General features: G+C 38.3%; 1 protein-coding gene across 1 annotated transcript in view; it reads right to left on the bottom strand.

The window, feature by feature from the left end:
* Positions 1 to 26,155, bottom strand: part of LOC122804856 (TGF-beta receptor type-2-like) — a 1,261,414-nt gene that overhangs the window by 325,576 nt on the left and 909,683 nt on the right. Inside the window, exon 4 of the mRNA XM_044075019.1 lies at positions 2,432 to 2,576. Within this exon, the coding sequence (XP_043930954.1) occupies positions 2,432 to 2,576 (145 nt within the window). The remainder of the gene's footprint in view (positions 1 to 2,431; positions 2,577 to 26,155) is intronic.

Raw genomic sequence — 26,155 nt, 5'->3', positions numbered from 1 at the left:
ACCATATTTTGTTGGCTAAACAAATGTCAGTCAGTGACAGATCTGATGAATTTTAGTGGACTTATATCCATCTCTCTATAAGGATCTACTTAAATTGATTGAATATCATTTATGTTGATGTGCATAATGTTGAAACAAACTGATCAACATTATGCACATCAACATGCTACTACCCATGTGCCAGGAATTAATTTTGGCTCATGCAAAATTAAAAAAAAAAACACAAAGGGTGCATCCTTTTTTTTGCAGGAGGGAAGCCCCCTCCACCCTCCGTTAGGTATGTATTCTAACTCTGAGATTGCACAGTCCCAAGGGAAAAGGGTATATTCCCCTAGCCAGGTATTGTATTAATGTCACACACCTGTCGACCATCTGTTTAGTCAATCAAATTATGTCCATTAAACAGATATCAACCAAAGTACCATTCATCACAGTTACCAGCAGCTGTATATATATATATATATATATATATATATATATATATATATATATATATATATATATATATATATATATATATGAGTGTGTGTGTGTGTATGTGTATAAAATGCAGACACACATTCCACAATTCCACAGTAGGGGAATGATGCAGTAACTGTTGACTGAGACTTGTGGTGTAATTTCCTACACAGCACAACATATTAGTGATATGCAACCTTTTATACACAATTTACTTAATTTATTGAACTGTTTTATTTTATATTTTACATTTTCAGACTATTGTTGAGTAGTAGTGTGGAAGACTACTATGCCATCTACTCATACTTTGCCACTAAAAGTGGAATTCTACCCCTCTACAAATTGGATTTACCTTTAACCTATCCAGCTACAAGCAACTACTAAAACTAAAAGACCACCTAAATAAGAGTTAACTCTGCTACCCCCAGGTGAACTAGTCCCTCCTTCCTTCCACCTCAGAATACTTTTATGCTCAGAGAAAAGGAATTAGTAAAATGTATTTCTTAGATAAAGGACAAATATATTTTTGCCTAGGTTGTATTATATAATTATCTATGTTCAAAAGACTGCACTCAGTGTGCTTAATGTTATCTGTATGAACTGCAACTTGTAAATAATTTAGATATTGACAATGCTTTTTTTCACCTTGTTATAACTGTCCAAATATTTAAACTATGTATGTATAGGTTCACACTATTTGAATGGAAGTTGGATGTTTTACTTTGTTAATATGTTGTTTTGTACTATGTATTGTAATAACTTCAGTGTGCAACCTTTCCCCCAGGCCTCCACTGAAAATGGGATATTATCCTATACGGAGTTACCCATTAAATAGATGTCAAATAAAAGAAAAAATAAACAGAGCCAGGTTCCATCTTTCAATAAATGTTACTACCTGCTTATTTACTGATCTTTTCTTAGTGACATGTCCCCAGGATGATGCCAGGTCATGTTTCCCTGCTGGGGACGCCTTGCTCAGGGATGTGATGGCTTTTCTCGGATCAGCACTAAAAACTGTTAACATAATTATTTAACAGGGCTGTTCACACAGCCCTCCTTCTGAATTGTTCATTGTTGTGGAGAAGAAACAAGGAATCCTAGAGACAGGTGTAGCCAAAATCATTCCCCAGCGTTTTCTATCACTGTCTTCAATTCTTTCCTAATGTGGACAAGATATTTTTCCTCTCCATTCCTTTCATTTTTTTGTATGCTGTTGAAGATATATATGGTGATTTTTTTCTTATTTTTTTGTTGAGATAAGCATAATGTTCAGAGTTGTGCAGCTTTCCTGCAGTTTACCATTCTTTCCTGTTTGTTTGCTTTCATTTCATAAAATATATATTGGATTATTTGGTGCTAAGCTTATATCTACTGCATTAGTTAAGGGTAAGACATTTCCTTTGATGCATGGCACTCTGGCCTATTATTTTACTGTTACTGTAAAGGGAATGTAAGGCCAGATGCTGATGAGGCACGTAAGGTAAGGAGACTGTTCTGATGATGCAGATAGATTTTTTTTTTTTTATTATGTGGACAATGTAAGGAAAAAAGTGTTTTAATTTGCAGCACAAACTTAAGATATAAAGTTCTGTGATGAGTTAAAGAGGTTCTGACACTTCATCAATGGTAGAGAACACGAAACCATTAATGAAATTATGCGAAGCAGTCTTCTGTTCAGAGCTATATAGCAAATATGAAGAAGAGCTCAGACAAGAACCACTTTCTAGCCAGCAAAAAACTTGACATGCACTATGCTGATGGTTAACATACACACACGCGCTCGCAGACACACTATATATATATATATATATATATATATATATATATATATATATATATATATATTTCATATTGTTACAATGAAACAGTAAATGTAATAGATTAAGGACAGTCCCTTTTTTTCTTTATGAAAACTATATTTTGCTATTTGAACTTCTCCCATCCTAAAGTGAAATTAATCTAAGTAACTTACCAAAGAGCCACACAGATGTCTTCCGAATTTTCACAGTAGGTACCGAACGTGCAGTTTGTGTGACAAACATTGTCTTCACAGACTGGAATGGATTGCTCACACCATTTGCATAAATTAGTCTTCCTGTTTATGACACTCTGAAAAACTGTAAGAAGAAATAATGATTTAGAATAGCACAGCTTGGTCCTACTTTTATTATTCCTTTCATTTCAGCATTATACATTTATTTGGTATTTATAAATGGCTGAGCCCCTTTAGCTATGAAAAGTGACTCAGTGTATGTGCGTTTATGTGCATGTCTGTGTGTGTGTGTGTGTGTGTGTGTGTGTGTGTGTGTGTGTGTGTGTGTGTGTGTGTGTGCACGTGTGTGCTGTTCCACAGTAGAAGTCTGAGGACAGCTTAGCTGCTTGTGGACTTTGAGCTTCATATTTCTTCTGTTTTCATTTTATTTGGAATGTCTTTATGTGTTTAATAACACTAATGTGGTTAACAGATAGGAGACACAAAGTAATAACTTAATAGCGAATGTCACAACACTTTTAGGGAAAAGGAAGGGAGTTCCCTATCCTAGGTCTTGTTTTTACCATGTCGTTTTTTTATAACATTTATAAAAGCTGTTGACTCTGCAGATCCTGTCTTCAAATAAACCCAAATGAAATGAATAGCTGCAAACAAGCAGTAATGCTCAATAGGATGTGTGTTACGGAGGGGTTTTGTTAGGCCCAGCATCACAAGCAGTAGGGAGGGCATTATTGCACTTATGGACTATCTGTTATTTTTTTGATTTAAAATACTTCCTCCACCCAATTTTTCAAACTTGCTGTATCATATGTAATTTTCATTGGAAGAAGTATTTTACATCCAAAATAATTTATATAAATATTTAATGTCTACACAGTCACACTCACACAGACATGCATGTGCCCAGTAGTTACAGTCACTTTGTTGCATAAATACACATCAGCTGTCTTATTGTGATCAAATGAATGAAAAACAAATTCTACCATGAAAGGTCTTGCAACGGACCATGCCTGTTAAATGTCCATGATTTTGATGCATTTTTCTGCTTTGCCCATTGTATAATGTTTGATTTGCTGGTGAATCACTGAGGATTAAAGTCAGCCAATAATGCCAGACATTGAAGTTTTATATTTTTTATTATTAGGTATTGAGTGTGGACTGCCTGTTGAAGTCAAAATATATTAATATGCATTATTTCTGCCTCTCTCTCACTCATGCCTTCTATTGTTTTCTCTTTCTCTCTCCCTCCCTTACACACACACACACACACACACACACACACACACACACACACACACACACACACACACACACACACACACACACACACAAGTGTGCATGCACATACATTGCCTTATTTATTAACTTTTTTTTAATGTTTCACTTGTCAAATGGCAAACATTGTTTTTGTGAGCTTAAAAAAAATCAAGGCCATTTTTTGTCTGTCAGAGCATCAGGACATCTTAATATGCTGCCATGAAGTGACAGACTTTTTTTCTTAACTACGCATTACCTATGACCTGCTGATGAATGTTTGTTCTCCATTCAGGGAACAGATGCACAATTCACCTTTTAGACATTGTAACCCAATCCCTAGAAATGTTGCAGTTACAATGTAAAGCAAGAACTTAGGATTCTGTGGTGTATGCATTTACAACCATTGGAGGGTAATGTGCACATGTAATGAAATAACCTTGCAGACAGGGATACTTATATGAAAATATAACATATACATCTCAAGTCCTTACCAGGAAGTATCTGCACATTCCGTAGTACCAGGTAAACGTAAATGTTAAGATGCAACATACAAAAGACAGACTTGAAAAAAGAGCAGAGCCACTATCTCTGTATCATTACTTGTTACTGTCACCTGACTGAAAGATTATCGTAATACTATGGCACACGTATATAAGTTGGAGAGTTTCTCTGCAGGTGAAAAAACATTGAGCTTTGAGGAGCCTGTTTTTTTTTTTTAAGTGTGGTGTACAGAGAATTACCTAGGCTATCTGGTGCCCCCACCTACAGGGCAAAAAAAAAAAACATTTTATTCTTCTTTTATTACAGGGATGGGGAAAAAAGCATTGACAACAACTTTTTACAAAAACATAGCAGACCAAGAGGCTGAAAAGCAAGTCCAAACAGGAAGTTTTATTAAACATTTCTCTAAATACATAACAACTTTCTTTACCTGCTGACTTCCATATACCTGATACACCTGATTAAACTGTTTTTAAGCTTACCACACCACTACTGCTGCTCTAAACCACCAACTTCAAATAATCACCTCTTTCTTTTATGCCTATATTAACTCCCCTAACTGCTTCTCATAGTTGTAACTCCATTCTCCCCTTTATATTCCAAATAAATAACTGTACATATATCTGGTTTGTTAGAATTTGTGTGTACACAGTTTATCAGAGGGTCTATGCCTACTGAAATATTAATTACAACTGTTATGGAAGAAGATGCTATAGTACAACAGCAGAGTTGGTAACCAGAGAATGCAAAGACTGAATATTTTTTAATGTCTATGCCTGCTGCCATGGTCTCCATTCTGCGCACATAAACAATATCACATTCAGCTGTTACTTTACTTTATTACTGCCTTTTTTCTAAATAAAACACATGGTAAATGAAAATGAACAGGCCTTATCCAGATATTCGCTTATAACATCAATTTACCAGTTCAGAATTTGGCACAGTCCACATCTATTTGTAGGTACTGTCCAAATGCCAGCAGCAGCATAAAAAGGTACACTTTGCCTGTTGTGCTACATACAAAAAGTAGCAATACACAGCATATATGAGCAATGACTGTAAGCATTCAGAGGTGTGCATAGCTGATAGTGAGCAAATCCCCAGCGATGTTGTATTGTGAGTCACAGTGATCCCCAAAGGCAACTTAGCTAGGCAAATACATGAATGATGACTTACTGAATGAGTGTGCTGCTGATATGACATTCCAGAATCACTCTATTGCCTTTGTAGAATGTTAAACCAGAGCTGTCATAGTAAACCTAAGCTAAGCATCCTATTCAGTCCAGCCTTCAGCCTAACTGATTGTCTCCTCTTTTATCACTTCTAAGTAGAGTATACTTAAACATTCAATACTAAATGGTAAGAAAAAATGACTTTGTTGTGTCAACGTTAAATTCAGGTTTGAGAGTTCACATTTTTGGCCAGTAAAACAAAGTGCACAAGGTATTTTAACACACAAACAAAACCATCTGTCAAGCTAGGATGTGGCCTGGACACTTAGATGTAATTTCTCTGACAAGGCTGACATACATTATTAATAAGCAGTTGACCAATGAATGCCATTAGCATGTTATGCATGCATGGAATTTCATGAAACTCCTTTCTTCCATGTGAAAAAAAACTGGTGACACTGAATGTCTCTCCCCTATAATCCATCCTCAGGTACAAGTACTGATGAACAAGTCATCAGAGGAAAAACTCTACAGTGCAAACTATATCCAGGACATAACCAATGCAAATGGAAAATAACTGACATTTATTAGAACAAAGGCTGCAAAGCAAATATACAACAATCTTATTGCAACCAAAACGTTCCCAGAAAATCCTCAAGGAAACGGCCTTCATTCATTCATTCAGCTAATAATAGATAAAAACACCCTTACTGAATGAAAACCTCACCCCCCCCCAGTAAATAGCATAGCATTGTTTGAAAGTCTACCAGCTAATAGATAAATACAGAGTTGAAGTAAGAACCTACACCTCACCCCATTAAACACTGTAACATTCATTGAAAGCCCAAGTTCAATCAGTAAAAATAATTTTGGACATGCTCCACTTAAAAAAATCCCAGTCCCTCCAAGCTGCACACTCTAGGGACCTAAACCTTGTCACCACAATAAACAGAACATGCTGGAGGGATAGATTCCTGTCCCAAAGACTTCCCATACTCTGGAACAGACTACTTATCTATGTCAAACAGAGCTCCTCATTAGCACTCTTCAAGAAAAATCTTGATAGGAAATTCACCCCAGGGATCACTTCTGTGGCTCTGCTCGAAAGGGGCACAGGAAAATAATTTTCTTGGGTGGCGAAAGCCAGGGTACCTTTTTGGCTAGGTTTATATAGGCCCTAGGGCTAATAGTCTAGTACCTACCTATAAACCTATAAGCCATTGATAATTGATAAAACAACCTTGATGAATTAATAACTCAGATCTCTTTCTCCCTCTAACCACCCCCAATAAAACAGTGCAGCATTCATTGAATTACAATCAGTAGAAATAATCAAATAATAACAGATAAAAACAGCCTTGATGAATTAAGAAGTCGTATTTATCCACCCCATAAAACAGCCAACAAATTCCCTATCTGCCCTTTATAACAATAACAAATACACAACAATAACCAGTATTGATAGCAATGGCAGGAGGATACCCAACAAAAATTTGTCTCTGTGCCATTACTGCCATGCATTCATTACAAATCAGACACTTCCCATCAGAATCAGAGACAAATTCAGAAATAAATAATCAAGATGGGGACACTTAAAATATCATTACAGTACTGTTAACTTCAGAAATATTTTTTAATTTTCCCTGAATAACATACAGAATAAGGGAATGTGAATTAATGTAATATTTTTTCTGAAGTAAAGAAGTGTATTATAATTCTAATTAATGTCATTATTTATTAATTGAAATTCATCACTTGTTTCTCCAAAAGAAGGTCATTTTGTTGTCTGCAATGCCAAAACGCATTTATGCATTACGTTTTACTTTGACACACCAGTCCACCACCAGTCCTGTTCACCACACAGTTGTTATCCAGATTCTGGTATGGATTTACTTATAGGTAAACAAATCCAAAAATAACAATCAGAAAGGGCCATTCAGGGCACTTTGTCAACCCGAGTCATTGACAGAATAAAACAATGTGCATTAAATATACATTTTTCTGAAGTAAAGAAAAAGTCTGTATTATAATTCTTAACTTCTTTCTTATCATTGTCATTATATATTAAGTGAAATTGTTTACCACCTGCTTCTCCAAAAAGGCAATTGTGTAAAAGAGTCATTAAGCCAATAAGCTAAACTACAACAATATATATGCATTTAATTTGCATTACTGTGCTGTACATTTTAATTTGATACATCTAGTATACCTTTCAGCTGTCCAGATTTTTGTAGACTGTCAAGATTCTAGTCTATTTTTTTAACTGTCTCTCATAATACTTATAGTTTTCTGGCAAAGCATTGGTGATTGAAGTCACTAAATAATGATGGACATTTCCTATCCTTCAAGAGATTTGGAGTGGGTGGAGAAGAGTGTCAGGGGTGATTTGTGACAGACGAGTAGCAGTAAGAGTGAAAGGGAAGGTCTACAAGAGGGTAGTGAGACTAGCTATGTTATATGGGTTGGAGACAGTGGCATTGACAAAAAGGCAGGAGTCAGAGCCGGATGTGTCAGAGTTAAAGATGTTAAGATTTCCAATCGGTGTGACTAGGATGGATAGGATTAGGAATCAGTATATTAGAGGGTCAGCTCATGTTGGACAGTTTGGAGACAAAGCAAGAGAGACGAGATTGCGTTGGTTTGGACATGTGCTGAGGAGGGATGCTGAGTATATTGGGAAAAAGATGCTATGGATGAAGATACCAGGTAACAGGAAAAGAGGAAGGTCTAAGATAAGGTTTATGGATGTGGTGAGAGAGGACATGCAGGTGGTTGGTGTGACAGAGCAAGATGCAGAGGACAGGAGGAAATGGAAACAGATGATCCGCTGTGGCGACCCCTAATGGGAACAGCCGAAAGAAGATGATGATCTCCTATCCTTCAGAAAAATGCATGCCCATAGCAAACCTGTTATTCTACCAGCTTCCAAAGTTTATAAAGCAATATTTATATATGTCTCAATTGTTGAGCCTTTGTTCCCCATTATTTTTAGTTTTGCCCAGATTTCTTGTACTGAGAAGTTGAGAGCCACTCTGGAGGAGGTGCCAACCCAGTGCACAATGTGTATGTGTGCAGAACATAATCTAAAATGAATATATTATATATTTATGTATCCCTTTATCTTTCTGTATACATCCACAGACTCACACACACACGTGTGGGTATATGTATATTTCCATGGAACAGTTCAATGCCATGTGGTCCTCAAATGAACTGGTAAATAAAGTGATAGTCTAAGGTTTGGGATTGGCAGATAATATCACTGTTGAAAGCACTAGTAGGCAAAAACATGACAAGAAACAAATTTTGATTCTGGGCATAACTGGAGTAAATCATACATGCTACACAATAGACCAAAATAAGTTATAAGCTCTTAAAGCTTTAGAGCTCTTTATACAGTAGACAAAAGGAATGTTTCCCCCTCTTCCACAACTCATTAATGCATGCAGGAGGGAATACAGTTAATTCCAATCTTTAATTCTCATATAGGTGCCATTTAATCTCCTCAATATACTTCCACAGAGGTCACACACATTTTATTTAGTATTAACAAATTAAACAGGTAAACTGATACTGGAATCAACACATTTCCTCTGCAAAAAAGGGTCCGCCTTTAAGATCCATTCCAGAAGATTGAAAGTACCACTCTCCAAAACAGGAGAAGTTGATCTGATTATTACAAACTGTTTTTCTGCTCCAGGACACCCACTGTAGAAGAGCTCTCTTAGATGGAAACTTGGAAGCCAAGTCAGAAGATGCACCTGGTAATACATCATATTATGATGTTATATGGCAAATCCCAACAACTAATAAGAGCCCTGTGCCAAATTTCTGCAATGAGACAGTAATGGCTCACAATATCTGGTTCAAGCACGTGAAAGTATCTGTGCTGTACATTTAACATTTTAGTAACTGCTGCTATCCTGCTAATGTTAGAATGACAATGTCTTCCCCATTGCATTTAAATAATAATTTGCATGTGACTGCTAACAACAGAAGCAAGCAGAAATGGAAGCCACATAGTAAAATGTAAAAGTAATAAACTTCATAAATAAATGAAATGGAGACACTGAGCACAGTCAGAACAGTACTGCCCAGCCAGCAGCACTGATTGTTGCCACTGCATATAGCAGCATATTATAATTATTTACTTACTTGTCTCCCTATTTATTCTGCCCTCTGTCCACCACACCAAAAGTGAAAAATAAGCTGCTATAGGCTGCAGCTGCGCAATGCCAAAATGCATTCTCTGAAAACAGGTTCTTGGAGTCGGACTTAGTTGTCAGATTCAGGATTTGAATTTGACCATAAAAGGAACCTGACCAAATGATACCGAGCAGCCATTTCATTTTTTATAAAATTATAAGCTAGTGGTTGTAGTGGTTTGCTCACAGTGAGCAATCTGAAGCTAAAAATAAGCCTAGGCAAGTAGCTACCCACCCAAAAGAAATCACTCAGCTTGTTGTGTGTCCTAAAGACAAACTTATGCAATTGCTTTCCCTGCACTGTCCCTCCACCTGTGAAGCCTATCACATGCCTTTAGGGCAGTGCACACACAAGATGATGTAAAATGGGGAGGGAGGCACACTGAAGTGTCTTAGACATACATGCAGGATGTATGCTTGCAGTTTCTTCTGTTTCCATAACAGGGAAATTAAAAAAATATTTCTGAAAAATAATAAAATAAATAAATAGCATGAATTGGGCCCTCAACATGACAACCCCTAAGGCGATCGCCCCTTTTGCACTCCATTCCTATGCTACTGGTGACTGACTAACAAAGAAGCTAAAACAGCAGTCACAATGGCAAAGAACAAGGCATCAGAGAACCTCTATCACCTTCAGCAATGTGGTTCTTCAGATGGCAAGACAGTGACAGAAACACCAAGAAAATCATTGGCGTACACCATTCATAAGGACAGATGGAAGGAATACATCAATACATTTTGGAATTAAGAAAAGTCCACATAAGCTGTACTTTTATTTATTTATTTATTTTATTTATTTATTGCATTTGATTACCGGGAAAGTCCACTGGGCCTGATGAACCCATTTTCAGTGGAGGCCCAGGGAGAAAAGCTCCATAGTTATATATGCAGAAAATTTTGAAACAGTACAGTAAAATTATTTTTGGAGAAAAGCTCTGCAGTTATCTGAACAGTCAAAAATTTTAAAGACAATACAGTAATCATATGTAATCAACATTATATACAATACAAGGAATAACAGACATTTTGGGACATAGCAACTATTAGATTTTATACAATGAAGTGAGAGTAAGAGATCTCCAGGGGTGACAGGCAGAGAGAAAGGCTGACAATCTGAAATAGTGATAGAATAGAGAGGAGAGCTAGGGAGAGAAGAAGAAGTATATGGCAGAGTGGAAGAAGAGATGGTAAGTTGGGAGGGTCAGGTTTTATGGTTGTTGGTATAGCTACAGGAACAAATCCATTGTGTGGTGAGATGAGATTTAATTTTGCAAGCACAGTCTACAATAAAAGATGAAGAACCCACTCTCGAAGTGGTTCAAAGTATAGTTAGGAAAAGCATCAACATTTGAGCTTGGAGGAAACCAGCTTCCTAGAATGTTCCATTATTCCCTGTTTTTTAAAATGCATATGCTTATGCTTTTTGATACTGTCATATAAGAATCTAATTTTGCTATTTACTACATTCTACAAACATTTTAAAATCCATACATCTTTACTGTGCATCCATCCATGTTAGTGTTACAATGTGTTGTACTCTTTTTTTTTTTTTTTTTTCTTGTGATTAATTGTTATTACAAATATATACAAGCTAGCCAAATTAAACTGTACTCGCTATACTGCCAATATCATAGTTTTAAGATCCAGTAATTCTCAAAACAAACTACATAATTCAGCCTTATATGGAACTGAATGAAAAGAATAGACCTCATCATTAAGAAAAGAAAAACAACCACAAAAATATTTGGCATCTAAGGAGAGCTCAAGACAAATTATTCTTCGGGTATAAAAGATGCAAAAAGGATCTTCCCTTCCAGCTCTTAGCCAGTAGAAGTATCTTGGCATAACACCAGAGCAGTAACTAACATTTCCTACATACAGTTAATGTCTATTCATGATCTGAAACAGACTCTAGGGGCATTTTGATGACAGCTTTCAATGTAACCTGCAATACATAGTTATTGATGATAATCTGAACTGAATGTTTATGAATCACATTATTTTTGGATGTTATTCAGCAGTATCAGTGTAGTAACCCAAGGAAGTGACACTTAGTGGATGACACAGTGCAGAATCAGAGTCTTTTGGTCTTGTGACAGATGTTTAGCTAGGGAAGGACACTGTTAGGTTTCCATCATGTTGCACCTAGTTCATAGGTGTGTACTAGGCTAATTACCCTGGAGCCTTTACAAGCCTAGCCCATAGAAGTGTCCTGGCATTGTGCCACCTGACGTTAGCTCCCAGTGTCAATATCAAGTTGAGTCAGTGGAGTGATCCCCAGGGTGAACTTTCTATTACCCATCCACTTATCAAGATTTCTCTTGAAGAGGGATAGTGAGGTGTTCTGCTTGACATGTATGGGAAGTCGATTCCAGAGCATGGGCAGTCTCTGGGTGAGGGTTCTCTCCAGCATGTTCTGTTGATTGTGGTAATAAGGTTGAGGTCTCTGGAGCGTGTGGTGCAGAGGGATTGAGATTTCTTTAGATGTAGCATTTCTAACACAGCTGGGTCAGACATGGCTTTGTAAGTCAGGCAAAGATTGCCTCTAAGTAGGTGATATGAGACAGAGGATAGCTGGAGTGTTTTGAGTCTGTCCATGTAGGATATGTGTTTAATGCCTAGGATCCTCTTCGTGAGGTACTTCTGTGGCCTCTTCAGCTGTTGCAGGTGTCTAGTGAGGTACATGCCAAATGGGGCATTATACTCAATGATTGGTCTAATGAGGGAAGAGTAGAGACAAATGATGACCTCTTTCTTCCTGGATGCAAAACCCTTAGTAATGAGATGTGCCACATAGAAGGACTTTCTGACCACAGTGGCAATGTGGTGGTTGAAGGAGAGATTGCTGTCAACCTGCGTCACCAGATCTCTTATAACTCCTTCAGTATTCAGTCGGCTCCCATCGATGTGGTAATTAGTGGGAACTGAGGTTTTACCAAAGGGGATGATAACACATTTTTTGGCATTAAGCTTTAAGGCCATGGTTTCAACACCAGTTACTGGTCTCAGTGAGGCCTTTCTGTAGGATGTCTGCATCACTTGGGGAGTTAATAATGGCTCCCAGCTTGCAGTCGTCTGTGAACTTGGTCAGCCAGTCCACCTTTGTGTTGGCCTGAACTTCTAAGAAGTAGATGCTGAACAGGAGAAGACACAGGATCGATCCCTGAGGGACTCCACTCGTGACTGGTCGGCAGTCTGACTTGGAGTCTACTACTTTCACACTGTGTGTTCTATCTGTGAGCCAATTTGCAACCCACCTAGTGATATTGGGGTGGATGCCTAGTTTGATGAGCTTATCAATAATTCCTGAGTGAGGAATGGTATCAAAGGCCTTGGCCAGATCAAGGTAGGCTGTATGTACTGCCTTACCTTCACCCACAACCCTGGTGACTGACTCAAAGAAGTCAACCAAGTTGAGCAGGCATGATCTCCCTTTCACAAACCCAAATTGAATGGGGCCTAGAGTTTGGAGATTTTCTATAGCTTTGTTAATCGGGTCCATGATGATGCACTCCATTGTTTTACATATCAGACTCATCAGGCTAATGGGGCAATAATTCCCAGGGTCTGTAGTTGCTCCCCCTTTATGGAGAGGGATGACTGTAGCAGTGTGCCATTTGGTAGGGACAAAGCCTGAGGTGAGGCTGTGATTGAACAGGGCACACAGATGTGGTGCCAGTTCACTTTGTAGTTCATGTAGAACACAGTCAGGGATATTATCAGCTCCCATGGAAGCTGTATTCTTGGCCTTGGACAATGCAGCTTTAACCTCTGCTGCAGTAATGCTGGGTGCCTGGCATTCTACTGGTATTGTGATTGGTCCTTTGGGGGTGGGTGGGTAAAGTTGGCACTGAATCTGTCAGCCAGTATGTTGGTAATATCTGTTGGCTCAGTATAGGAGGTACCATTTTGCAGTAACTCAGAGCAAATCTGGGCATTGCTGTGGAGGTTCTTGATATAACTACAGAAGGCTTTGTGATTGTTTTTAGTGTCTGCCACAATTCTGCCTTCACAGCTGGTTTTAGAGGATTTGATGAGGGATCTCAACTTTTTGTTGAGGCTAATAAGAGTGTTTTTTCAGTCTTGGGACTTTAACTTTTTCTGCACAGTTTCTTCATTCTGTTGTAGAGTTTATTAATGGCAGGGGACCACCAGATTAGCTTCCTTTTATGGATGATAGCATCTTGGTTCTGTTGGGTATGGATAGTTCCATGCATTTATGTACATGTTCGTACAGTGCATTGGTATATGATTCAGCAGTCATGCAGCTATTTTCCATTGGCATGGGTGCCACGGAGTTAGCCACCTCTGTTTTTAGGTTACCTTTGTGGGGGGTGTGGGTGAGATGTGGATTTCCATGGTGATTAGTTTATGGTCGGATATAACCAGGGAGGGATTGACTACTGGTGTAGAGCATCTGTCATCCATGTTAGTAATAACCAAGTCTAGGATGTTGCTTCCTCTAGTGGGGTCAGACTGAGCTGGTCCAGGGTATTGGAATTGATGAATTCCAGGAAGTGTTGGGCCAGCGTACTGGGGCTTGAGTAGTTTTCTCAGTTGATGGAGGGGTAGTTGAAGTCTCCTAGTATGAGAGTGTTGGGTTGGACCTTGATAGATTCCAGGGTGCTTAGGAACATGGAGTGAGAGTCTAGTGACATGGTTGGGGACCTATAGCAGGCTATGATCTGGCTCGCCATCTTACCCAATGTTAGTTGTACCTGAAGTATCTCAGATGCGTTATGCTGGGCTACTAGTCTGAAGGTGTGTATATCCTTTATGAATATGGAGACACCACCACCTTTGGAGCTACGGTCCATGTTTCGGGGCTGAAAGGTGTGGAATGAGTTATAGTCTGGTAGCGCAGGGGTGCTTCCTGCTGCTTTAAACCAGGTCTCCATTACAGCACAAATGTCGAAGTTCTCCATTTTGAGGGGTTGCTTCGACCGAGTGCCTCTTGAGATTTAGACTTCTAGCGTTGCGCAGTATGACCCCCAGATTGCATATATTTATAGCTGTTATGGTGGTAATTTTGTCTTTGGAACACCGCCTAAAAACGGCATTATAGGGATGGCAAGAGCCTTAGCCAGTACCTGGAAGCCCAGGGGTGACAGATGCAGGCCGTTGGTAAAGCATCAAGGTCTCTCAGTCATGTAATCCCAAGCAGACAGATACTGAATCCCCTTAGAATGACACCAGAAACTTAGCCAATTGTTGAAGTCAATCATTTTTTGTTTGTAATGTGGTATCATTCTGGGTGACGGTAGGATACTGCTCAGGGCTAGGGTCATAGCTGCCTGGGCCACATAATCCGAGAGCTCCACCATGTCTCTTTTCATGCAGTTCAGGGAGGTACATCTCAGGTCATTCACAGCCACATGGACAATGACAGAGTCATACTTGTACTTGTTGTGGAGTGACCTGAGTGCATGTGTTATGTATTTGATTCTGGCACCTGATAGACAGCTGACTGTTACATTCTCCTTATTCAACCTAGTAAGTGGGACATCTGTGTGCCTCACTATTGAGTCACCTCTGATTAGTGTATTGGGCAAGATGTTTAGCCTTAGGGTATTAGGTTGAGGGGCCCACTGTGGAGGTGAGCTATGTGTCCTGTGATTTGTACTGTGTTGTGGTGGTTGAGTCTATTTCTGCCTTGGAAGTCTCTGCCATTTGGGTAAACTTCTATTGAGAGCCTCCATGAAGGTGGGTGTGTGGTTTGTATTTTTATGTGAGAGATGTGATGGTGGGTGTTCTGGAGGTCTATGTGTTCCATGTGGTTTGGTGCAGGTGTTGACCTTCTCCTCTTGACAAGCTAGTTCAGTCTTGGCTGGAGAGTGAGTAGCTTCCAATTTGGTGATATAAGTGTATCTCTCACAAGTCTGAGTGTTGGGTGGTAAGAGGAGAAGGTTGTCTGTGTATATGAGGCAGTTGCTGCACTGCCTCAGAATTCCCAATTGCACCAGGTTAATAGGAGAAAGCACAAGGAACTGCCCTTTAATCATTCCAGGAGGGGTGGTCATAGCTACTAAGTACTGGAGCTATTTCCATGAAGAAAAACTAGTGCTGATGGCACTTAGGTGTGCTACAATAATTGCTACAAAAACCTGTTGAAGTGTAAAGCGATTAAGCTATTTGAAGTACAAGAGAGAAAGCACTAGCGAGATTCAAGGGAAAAACTGAATAGCAGACTTTCTGCAGTAATAGTTTACCTCAACTTAGCATCACTAGACGGAGCTTAAACAAGCCTAAGCCCGAGCAAACATGGGCTTTTAGACCAGAAAGTTGAAAGGGATGGAAAAACTACCCAAACGGCCAATAAACTACAATTTCTGGGCCAGAAACCACTCCTTCTGTGGTAGATAGGCTAACTAGTGCTTACCACTCTCACTGATAAACTAGAAGGCTTTCCCCCAACACAGAAAGGCTTGGGAGGGCTCAGAAGCTTACAAACAGTCCTGGATACAGCAAATCTGAATCTGGACTAGACTAGTTACAGGAAAGGCGGAAAGTCAGAGGTATTCCACAAATTGCCCATAGGTTTGTATGCCACGTGTGTGTGTGTGTGTGTGTGTGTGTGTGTGTGTGTGTGTGTGTGTGTGTGTGTGTGTGTGTGTGTGTGTGTGTGTGTGTGTGTGTGTGTGTATGTATATGCACAAGTGTGTTTGTGTTTATGTGTATGTTTGTGTATATGTGTGTGTCTTTGCATGCATGTGTACTGAGATGGATTAATGTCACATCCAGGATTAGTTCTCCGCTTTTCTGCTTACCTGGTTTGCACATACTGAGCACAAAGATAGGCTTGGGTTTCCATGTGACCCGGAATAAAGTAAGGTGGGTATCAAAGAATAAAAGCATAAAATGAATAAACACTGGGTCGCTAATCACCTCCGTTTCATTCATGTTTTTGGCGAACAGTTAAATGATCATAACTCTTACAACATTCTATTGTTTTCTCCATGTTTTATAAAAAGCAATTCCAAGGAACTAGCTACATTCAATGAAAGAAGCCCATGTTGCTCAGATTTAAAGCTTCTCTGAAACAGCATGGCAAAGGAGTTTTAAATAAGATTTTTACACAAGTTTCTCCCTTGTGTACTTTAAAAACTCACCTTAGTTACTACCAAATATGTGCCATGCATGTTGCCTAACTACTTGACAACACACACAAATATCTTGAAGTCATTATTTTAGACAACTGCAGACACCATTTGGGTTTTGTAAACGATATGGTTTCTTACAGACGTACTAACAAAATGTACTCAGCTGAGTACAGTGAGTATGCCTGGCTACATTTGTGCATCACAGTTTCTGCAATTACTTAGCTCAAATATGCATTTGCAAGCAGCTTTTCCTGCAGTGGTTGCCAGATGCTATGTCTCTACAATGTGGTAGAAAAAAAAATACAAGAGGTGGAGGATGGGAGTTCCAGAAGATTAGAGCAAGTGCTTAAAATTCAACTTGAAAAGAAAAATACGGGGAGGGAGGGCGGGAGGGAAGGCAAGTAGGGCTTTATAGTCTGCATTTTGACACCAGCACTGGTCCCAGTGCTACTGATATATACTGCTCACATATACACCATGATATTTTCTCTACAAAACTGGAAAATATGACAGACTGCAATCTTCATTCTTTCATATACATGTGCTGTAAACAAATACCTTAATTAGTGGGATGGAAATGGTTAGGATGAATGGTGATTAGGTTATATTTCTTGTAGTGCTTCATGACCTCTGTTTTACCATGCATCTATATAACATTATATAAACGCTGTAATATGCTATGCCAAGTCTTTATAATATGTTATGTGAAGTAGTTTACCTCACGTCACCTTTGTATCAGGATCCTTATACTCCAGTTGGACCAGAAGGCTATGGAAATGAGAAACAAGTTAATAAGTAAATAGACAGGAGCCACCTTTCCAGTAATACGTGCTGTCAGCTTGATACTGTGGTTTACAGTATGTATAATGCGTTACTCAAAAGCAGTGCGGTGCTGGCTAGAAAATGATGCTACTTACGTTAACAGAAGCTACAGACCAGACAAGCTGCCAAGTCCAATAAACACACAGGGTCTTCACAGATTAAATGGATTTCTTCTTCCAAAGTAAATCTGTCATCAAAATTAGTTCATTTTGAAATTTAGAATGTTATAATGTAAATCTCAATATTTAAGTCCTTTTGGGATGTGGCTTTATTGGAAAGAAGTCTGCTTAAGTTTTGAATTTCCAACAGATTTGGACAGAAGAGTAATTTTTTTCTCACATAATTTATCTGCTTATAGTGGTCTTTGTTTTATTGCATTTGCAGTTAGAAAACTACCTTGTAGATATTGGTGGTGATAGTTAAAAGGTCCAGATATTTTACCTGCTTCTGTGCTCACTGTTTCAGAGAAAGTGTGATTTTGAACCAGTCACATACTTAGTGAATCTTTTTCTTGAAAAGTTTTTTTTTATTTGAAATAACTACTTTTCTAAGCTTGTCTGAGTAGGAGGAAAAAACTGCTATTTTTATTTTGAACCACAGTGTAATATATGATACTACAGAAGGTATAAAAATAAATATCAGTCTTTTCTGTTATTTTACAAAGAAGAAAAAACAGAATAAAAAATAAAATGACAGTTATATTTATGAGCCACAATATGTTATTCACAGGAGGCTAAGGACTACATTCATAAAACACTTCATAATCTTACAGACTTGAGGAAAATAGCATGGCTGGGATTCACAGAAGTGAACTCTACATCTGCAAAGCCTTGCAGAGCTACGCTGCACTATATGCTGATATGGACATAATGAGTGTCCAAATGAAAACATGCAGAGTTTACAATTAGCTAGCTGTGCTTCAGGGGATATAAGTGAGCCAAGCAATGAGTATGTAAGTGAACCCATTCAGTCCACGTAACAGTGCTAGCAGACAAAGCCATGCAATGTAATATCTACACAGAAGTGCAAGTGAGATCACCACTATATCTGAATTTAAAGCGGTATATTTAGCAGCGAGGGTTTGTGTGTTACCATTCCCCTTAGCAGGTTGGCACCAAGGGCTGCATGCAGAGAAAGCAGCCATACAGTATTTGCAGCTACAGTGCTGCAGTGTCTACAAATGCGGGCACCAGTTTCTATAAGAAATGGAAGGGGTGTTCGGGAGGTAAGTAAAGGGGAAGAGCAAACGGGGTCAAACAAAAGGATAATGTACAGGAATGTGCAGGATGAGGGGAGGTCAGCAACTTTTTGGGGGGATAAGGCCCTCTTTTTTATTTTAAAGGGAGAAGAGAAGAAAAAACGGGGAAGGGTGATTGGCAAATCAGGATATGAAAGGGGCACAGGATAGTGTGTGGGGGCAAGAAGACAAACACAGAACAGCAAAGAAAAATAGCTCTATCACCTGTTCCACCTGTGCTTGGGCTATCTCAGGCAATGTAGGTGGGCTAACTGCCAGTGAAGGGCTAGAACCTCTTATCCAGTGATGCTCTCCTAGCCTCATCACCCTTATGAACCTCAGCCACAACTTTAGCAAGGTGGGTCATAAGTTGCCTTTGCATCAAAATCTGTCATCCAGACCTGCAGTGATTATCTTTGGGCATTTTTTGAGATATTCTATTTAAGAGGGAGGAAGCAAAATTTTTAGCCAAAATTAGGGAAGTCATTTTTTCTTACATAACACCACTGCCCCTTGCCCCAACCCTACACCTGACTTTAGAAAAACCCTTCCTATAACACTACTACTATACATGGCATCTTGGACACAGAAAAAACATACAAAACACAGACTTACACAAACACACACACACACACACACACACACACACACACACACACACACACACACACACACACACACACATCTATATAGATAGGTCGATCTATCTGTCTGGGCTACCTTTAAAGGAGCAAACACTCCTATTATTGTACTTTGCCATTTGTGTTTGAAATGTCAAATGTGCATTACACTGAATGCATAGGTCTTGTAGTTCTGTGTAACTTTGTGGAATAGGGGAGTGGGAGTGTATGTGTGTGGGGGGGTAGGATTAAAGTTAGGTAAGGGTAAGGTGTCTGAAAGTGTATGTGGGGGTGTGTATGTGTTAGGATTAGGATAAAGGTTAAGTTATGTAACAGGTGTGTGTGTGTGTGTGTGTGTGTGTGTGTGTGTGTGTGTGTGTGTGTGTGTGTGTGTGTGTGTGTGTGTGTGTGTGTGTCTGTGCAAGTCTGTGTTTTGTATGTGTTCTGTGTCCAAGGTGCCACATATAGTGGCAGTGTTATAGGAAGGGTTTTTCTAAAGTCAGATGTAGAGTTGGGAAAGGGCTACTGGTGTCCCTCATTCTACCTTAGTAATATGTGATAACCTTAACCTTAAACCTGCCCTTGTCTCTAACTTCAATCCTACACCCAACCTTAGAAATACCCTTCCCAAAACACTACCACTATAACTATCCCAATGAAGTATGGCCAGAATTACTGGTAGGCTTAACAGATCGGAAGAGGACTGTGAATACTTACTTCACTGTTTTAAGTTTTGCTATTTTAAATGTTTGATGTAATGTGACTGATATTTTGCAGTTCAATCTTTCAGTACTTATTACACATATGGGTGTATGAAGTTTTGCAGTTAGGTCCCAAGTACTTCTCTTATAATTATAACATTTACAGTTTAACTCCTTTAACCACCCCATGCAGCTTTAAACATGCACTGCTTATTCCACACCCTAAAGTAAGAATTCCCTCCTCATCATACAAATATTGGCTAATTACAAACGTCTGCCACTATTAACTGTCAATTGTCTCATGCATTCAAAAGAGATGATGAAGCGGTGTATGGGTTCAAGATATTTATTGTACATAAACATGTCAGGAACTGTAATTGGAACAAGCATTTAAGCTGATTCACTCATCACTTCAAACACACTTGCATGTGCATCTCCATTCATACCTGCGCTCACTCTGGCTGACTGTACAAAATGGCGCTGTTCTTGCATGTGCTCAGTACTTCTATGCACATGCTGTCTAGCTACAGTGGCTGAACTGGATCAATACACTCAATGATCTACATCCTCCCTCTTTGATTTGTTCAACATGCAATAGGGAACAAGACAATCTATATGCTAGATAACATTTCAATATTAATAACAAATCTAATAACAAATCAAAACTCAATCCAAGTCTCTGTGTATTTTGGATTGGGTCTGGAAATTCTACCCGATATGGTTACATAAAAGCTTTGATTGGATTTAGCAACAGGGACAGTCTCTGAGGAATTATTCTCAATAGGAACTTCTGGGACAACATCAGGATTATTTGGGGAAAATACACAACAACAACAACACTGAAATTGGAACTAGTGTAAGGTCACTCTGAGAAATAGAATCTTTGGCATAGGCAATCTGGTGCATTAATGGTTCAGAAACTGGAAGTATATGTCTCTGGCTTCTTCTAAAATCCATTCCTTCTGATTAAGCAATATAACATCTCAATTCCTCACAAACATTTTTGCTAATATCCACTTGGTCATAACCTTTGGACGTCTGCATCCTTACGATCTCTCCTTGTGCTAATGGTCTAAGAGGTTTGCTAGGTTTGTCGAGGTACAACTTTTGTGACTGATGTTTTTTCAAAAGTTGGGTTTTGACCACTTTGTTGTTCTTTGCATTTAGAATTAACAGTTGTTTACTGATCAGAAAGGTTGTTCTTCTCTGTCTAGACATCAGTCTCTGAGCAGGTGAACCAAACAAGTTATCTCGGGGAAGGTTTCTGAGACTGAGTAGGTTAAGAAAAACATCGGCTCTCTCTCTGTTAGATTTCTCTAACAAACATTTCACACTTTGGACTACATGCTCAGCTAACCCATTGGACTAGAAATACTCAGGACTACTAGTAACATGGATAAAGTCCACAGCCTCACCAAATTTCTTTTCTGCTGACCTGTAAACTGTGTACCATTGTCAGACACAATTTTGTGTGGATGACCATGCAGAGCAAAATGTCTCTTCAATTTTGTAATTATGCTGCCGGACATTTTATTAGGCAGAAGGTCAATTTCAAACCAATTCGAGTAAGAGTCTACTAACACTAAGTAATGTTGACCATTCCATTCAAAAACATCAGTAGCAACTGTCGACCATGGTAGTTCAGGTGTCTGGCTCAGCTGAAGTGGCTCTTTTTGTTGGTGCGATTATTACTATTGCAAATACAACATTCTAGAGTTTCCTTCTCAATATCTTTTGACATAGAAGGCCAAAATACTATACCTATTGCCTATCCTTTGGTAGAATCAGTACCTGGTTGTTCATGATATAAAATCTGTATATATTTCTGGGTATATTCCTGTTGTAATGCTGAAGGAATAACTACTTTAGGACCTTTCATAATGATTCCATCTTCTAACAGGAGCTTGTCTCAGTAAGGAAAATATTTATGTATTTCAAATGGTAGACTAGTTTGTTGCACTGGCCATCTTTGACTGATAACATGTCAGCTTCTGAAGAAAAGGGTCTAAAACTGTGTAATGTCTGAGTTCATCAAGATGTGATGAGGAAAAATGTTCGACTTCCATGACTACAAGGTCTGCTTTCTCATTGTCATGCTGTTCTGTTGTTTGTCTGGATGCTCTTGAAAAAGCATTTGCAAGGTATAAATATTTGATTTTTGTATAGACAAGATTGAAATTGTACTTTTGCAATTTTAACCTCATGCATTGCAAACATGCTGGGGCTGACTGTATAGGCTTTTTCAGAACTGTCACTAGTGGTTGGTGATCAGTCTCTATTTGAACAAGTCTGTCATAAATATAATCATTTAACTTCTAATATGCGAACACTGCTGCCAAAAACTCTTTTTTAATTTGTGCATACTACATTTCAGTCTGGGTTATAGTTCTGGATGCATATGCTACTGGTATGCCTTCTAGAAGACGTGCTGCACCAAGACCATACTTAGAAGCATCACATGAAAGTGTTACTAGTTTGTGTACATCATAATATCTCAATGTGGGTGGACTGGTAATTTTCTGTTTCAGAACATCAAATGCTCTTTGGTGTTGTGCTAACCAGGACCAATTTACATTTTTGCATGTTAGCTTGTGTAATGGTGCTGAAAACTCACTCAAGTCTAGGATGAACTTTCTTAAATAGTTGACCATACCAAGAAAACATTGAAAAGAAGTGACATTGTCAGGAACTGGCGTCTCAGGAATTGCTGCTTGCTTAGACACATCTGGTTGTAAGCCAGAACTGGTAAATAGATGACCCACTTAAGTAACTTCTCTCAGCTTGAATTTACATTTCTGAGGATTCAGTTTAAGATTGACTTCACTTCAATTGAGGTTTCTATCATGTTCGTCTTCACCATTGCCCCCTACAATAATGTCATCTACTATGATAGTACATGAATAACCTGAAAAAAATTTGCTCCATTGCACATTGAAATATTTAACTGGCAGAACTTATTACAAATGGCACTCTCAAAAATCTGTACCTTCCAAATGGTGTCCTGAAAGTAGTTAACAATGAAGATTTGTGATCCAGCAAAATCTGCCAAAATGAACTTATAATGGCATTTGGCATGAGAGCTGCTACTTCTTATGCTGTAAGCATCGAATGATGAGGAAGTTTAAGCGCTTTGTTTAAATCTCTCGAATCAATACAAATTCAAATATTATCTGAATTTTTCTTATGAGCTACAACCATGGAGGATACCCATTCAGTTGGTTCTTTTATTGGAATTATCAAACCTGAATTCACCATTTTGTCTAGTGCTGTTTTTACTTTACTGGGACTTTCCTTGCTGGTTTGACAACTGGGCTTACTTCATGGTTTAACTTCATGGAATATGTGACTAGTAGCTTGCCATGCTCATCTTTGAAAATATCAGCATATTTACTAAAAATATTCTGTATAAAACAATTGTGGTTTTCAGACTTGTATGGTGGGCCTCCTTTTTAAATGAAATCAGTCCCATTCTCAAACCGTCTTTGAGGCCTAACAGTAACCACTTGTCTTTTGACTATGTAAAACTGCAAGACATAGCTGTTCCCAGCAGAATGGCATGTGAGAACTACTGTGCCATCAGTCTGAATCTCCTCACCACCATAAGCAATAAGTTTCGCACACTTTGCTGAATCAAGTTTCACACCAGCTTTCACCTTGGCAAACATTTGTGTTGAAACATTGCACTTGGATTGAGGAGCTACTTTAAGTTCTACAGGTTTTCCATTAGTCTGAACAGTACAAAATATTTTTCCCTTTGCTGTCAACTGATAGTCTACTGTATTAACAGTTTCATCAATCACAGAGACACTGTCAACATAGAAACATTGCTCATAGCTTTCTAAGTGATGTACTTGCTTCTTTGGATGCTCTCTTTTATTGAAAGATTGTGGCACTTTAGACTTACAAAGCCTTTTGAAATGGTTCCACTTTTTACATTTGTGACACTGCTGACCAAAAGCTAAGCACTTTTCTTGTTTAGGGTCATGGCTGCCTCTACAATTACGACAGTTAATAATGAGCTCTGAGGTAGCAAACAACCTCTTCGGTTTATGGTTAGAGTAGGTGGAGGCACAATCTTTGGCTTAGATTGCTTTTTTATCTTAGCTTTATGTTGCACAATGTCAACATTCACACTGGTAGACACTTTGTGCATGTTTTTCTCATTCGTAAGCATATTTGTGTGCTTCCCTGTAAGCTCATATATTTAACAAATCTTTATGGCTTTGCTCAATGTTAAATCACTGTCTCAAAGCAAAGTCTTCTCACTGTATCATTAACACCACACCCAAGTCTGTCTTTTATCAACTCATCTCACAAATCACCAGGTCTGCACAATTTTGCCTTATTTCTCAAGTCAGTAATGTTTGCTGCTATGGTTTCACCAGACTTTTGATTTCTTGTGTAAAATATGTGCCTTTCCATTGTAATATTTGTTTGAGGGTTACACGTTTCTCTAAATTTATGTATTAATCAGTCAGGATCTTCCTATGTTTCAGCCTGTATCACAATATGGCAGTTCTCCCCCTGCCCTGCATACAAGGCAGGTGCGTACAGAAATAAGCATTCCCTCTCAGCGGCTTCTGAGCCTGCTAAGTTAAGAAGTATGAACTCCTTTGTATGTGCGTCTTTATCAGATAAAAGCAGCCTGTATGAAGATATATTCTTGTTCAAACACTTGCCACTTCTCAGCAATATTATTAGCAAACACCAGTGGTTCAGGTCTGCAAAATCCTTCTGCCATATCAACAAAATGCATTTAAACACAAGCATAGACCAGGTACTTGTAATTATACTCAAATGCACAACAATCTCTTTGAAAAGGCTAAATTTTAATACTGCAAACACTGCGAACATTCCAGAAACTTCTGATACTTCAAATAGCTTTAACTAATGCAAAAATGTAGTACATTGCGAAGAAATGCAGTTGTTGAGCCTTTTTGTACATTTTAAACATTTCAGAAATTGTTTCATACACTTTTGTATTTATTTCAATTACTTTTATCAGTATCTCACAATTTTGGACATTTTGTTTATCTCTGTAATTATTTCATATGTTTTGAATGCTCCGCCACACATTCAGCAACTGAAAAATCATTTAAATGAATTTAGGTACCATTGAATAACCAATGACCTGTTTGTGAGTTCACTCCAGTATATTCCTCCACTTCTACCCATGTGTTTCATGACTTGTGTGTTGCTTCTACTTCGGATCCCATTCTGGCACCATGTCGCTAGTCTCATGCATTCAAAAGAGACAATGAAATGGTGTATGGGTTCAAGATATTTATTGTACATAAACATGTCAGGAAATATAACTGGAATAAGCATTTACGTTAACTGATTCACTCATTACTTTAAATACACTTGCATGTGCATCTCCATTCATGACTGCATTCACTCTGGCAGACTGTATAAAAATGGCACTGTTCTTGCACATGCTCAGTACTCATATGCAAGTGCTATCTATACACTCAATGATCTGCAACAATCAAACTTGGGGAAAAAAATCAAACAGAATCGAATGTCTGCAAAATATGACATCCTAACAGACAAGCAACATGTTTTTTTTTTTTTTGCCAAAATACAGTACTGCTACAATGATATTTTATTTATTATTTTACTGGACCATTTACTGGATCAACTCAGGAATGTATAAAATTTCTAATCAGATCAAAATATCACATAACAATCACTGTATAATGTTATCACTATCAACAGAATAGACATTTTTAAACAATTACAAGTATGAATGTAGTAGTCGGGGTATGTCTCTAACACTGAGAAATAGCATTTTTCGGTGGGTTTATGTGACTATACTGTTAAAGAAGCACTTACATACTGGTTGTTTGAATAAGAAACACTTTAGTTCTGAGTGAAATTTAGGCAAGGGGATAATAATCAAAGTCAAAGTCAAGGTAAACTTTATTGTCATTCAGACTCCACAACAAGTACAACTGAATGAAATTACATTACTCCAGGCTCTATGTGAAAACATCTAACATATACAACAATTCACATTACTACATTTAGTCATTCCTACTACATAATATTATCTGTTTTACATATCAACACACATTTACACATG

Source organism: Protopterus annectens, chromosome 6.part0, assembly GCF_019279795.1.
Source record: "Protopterus annectens isolate FY-2018-M chromosome 6.part0, PAN1.0, whole genome shotgun sequence".
NCBI lineage: Eukaryota > Metazoa > Chordata > Ceratodontiformes > Protopteridae > Protopterus > Protopterus annectens.
Note: the sequence above shows the minus strand (reverse complement) of the source record. Positions and strands in the feature narration are given on the sequence as shown.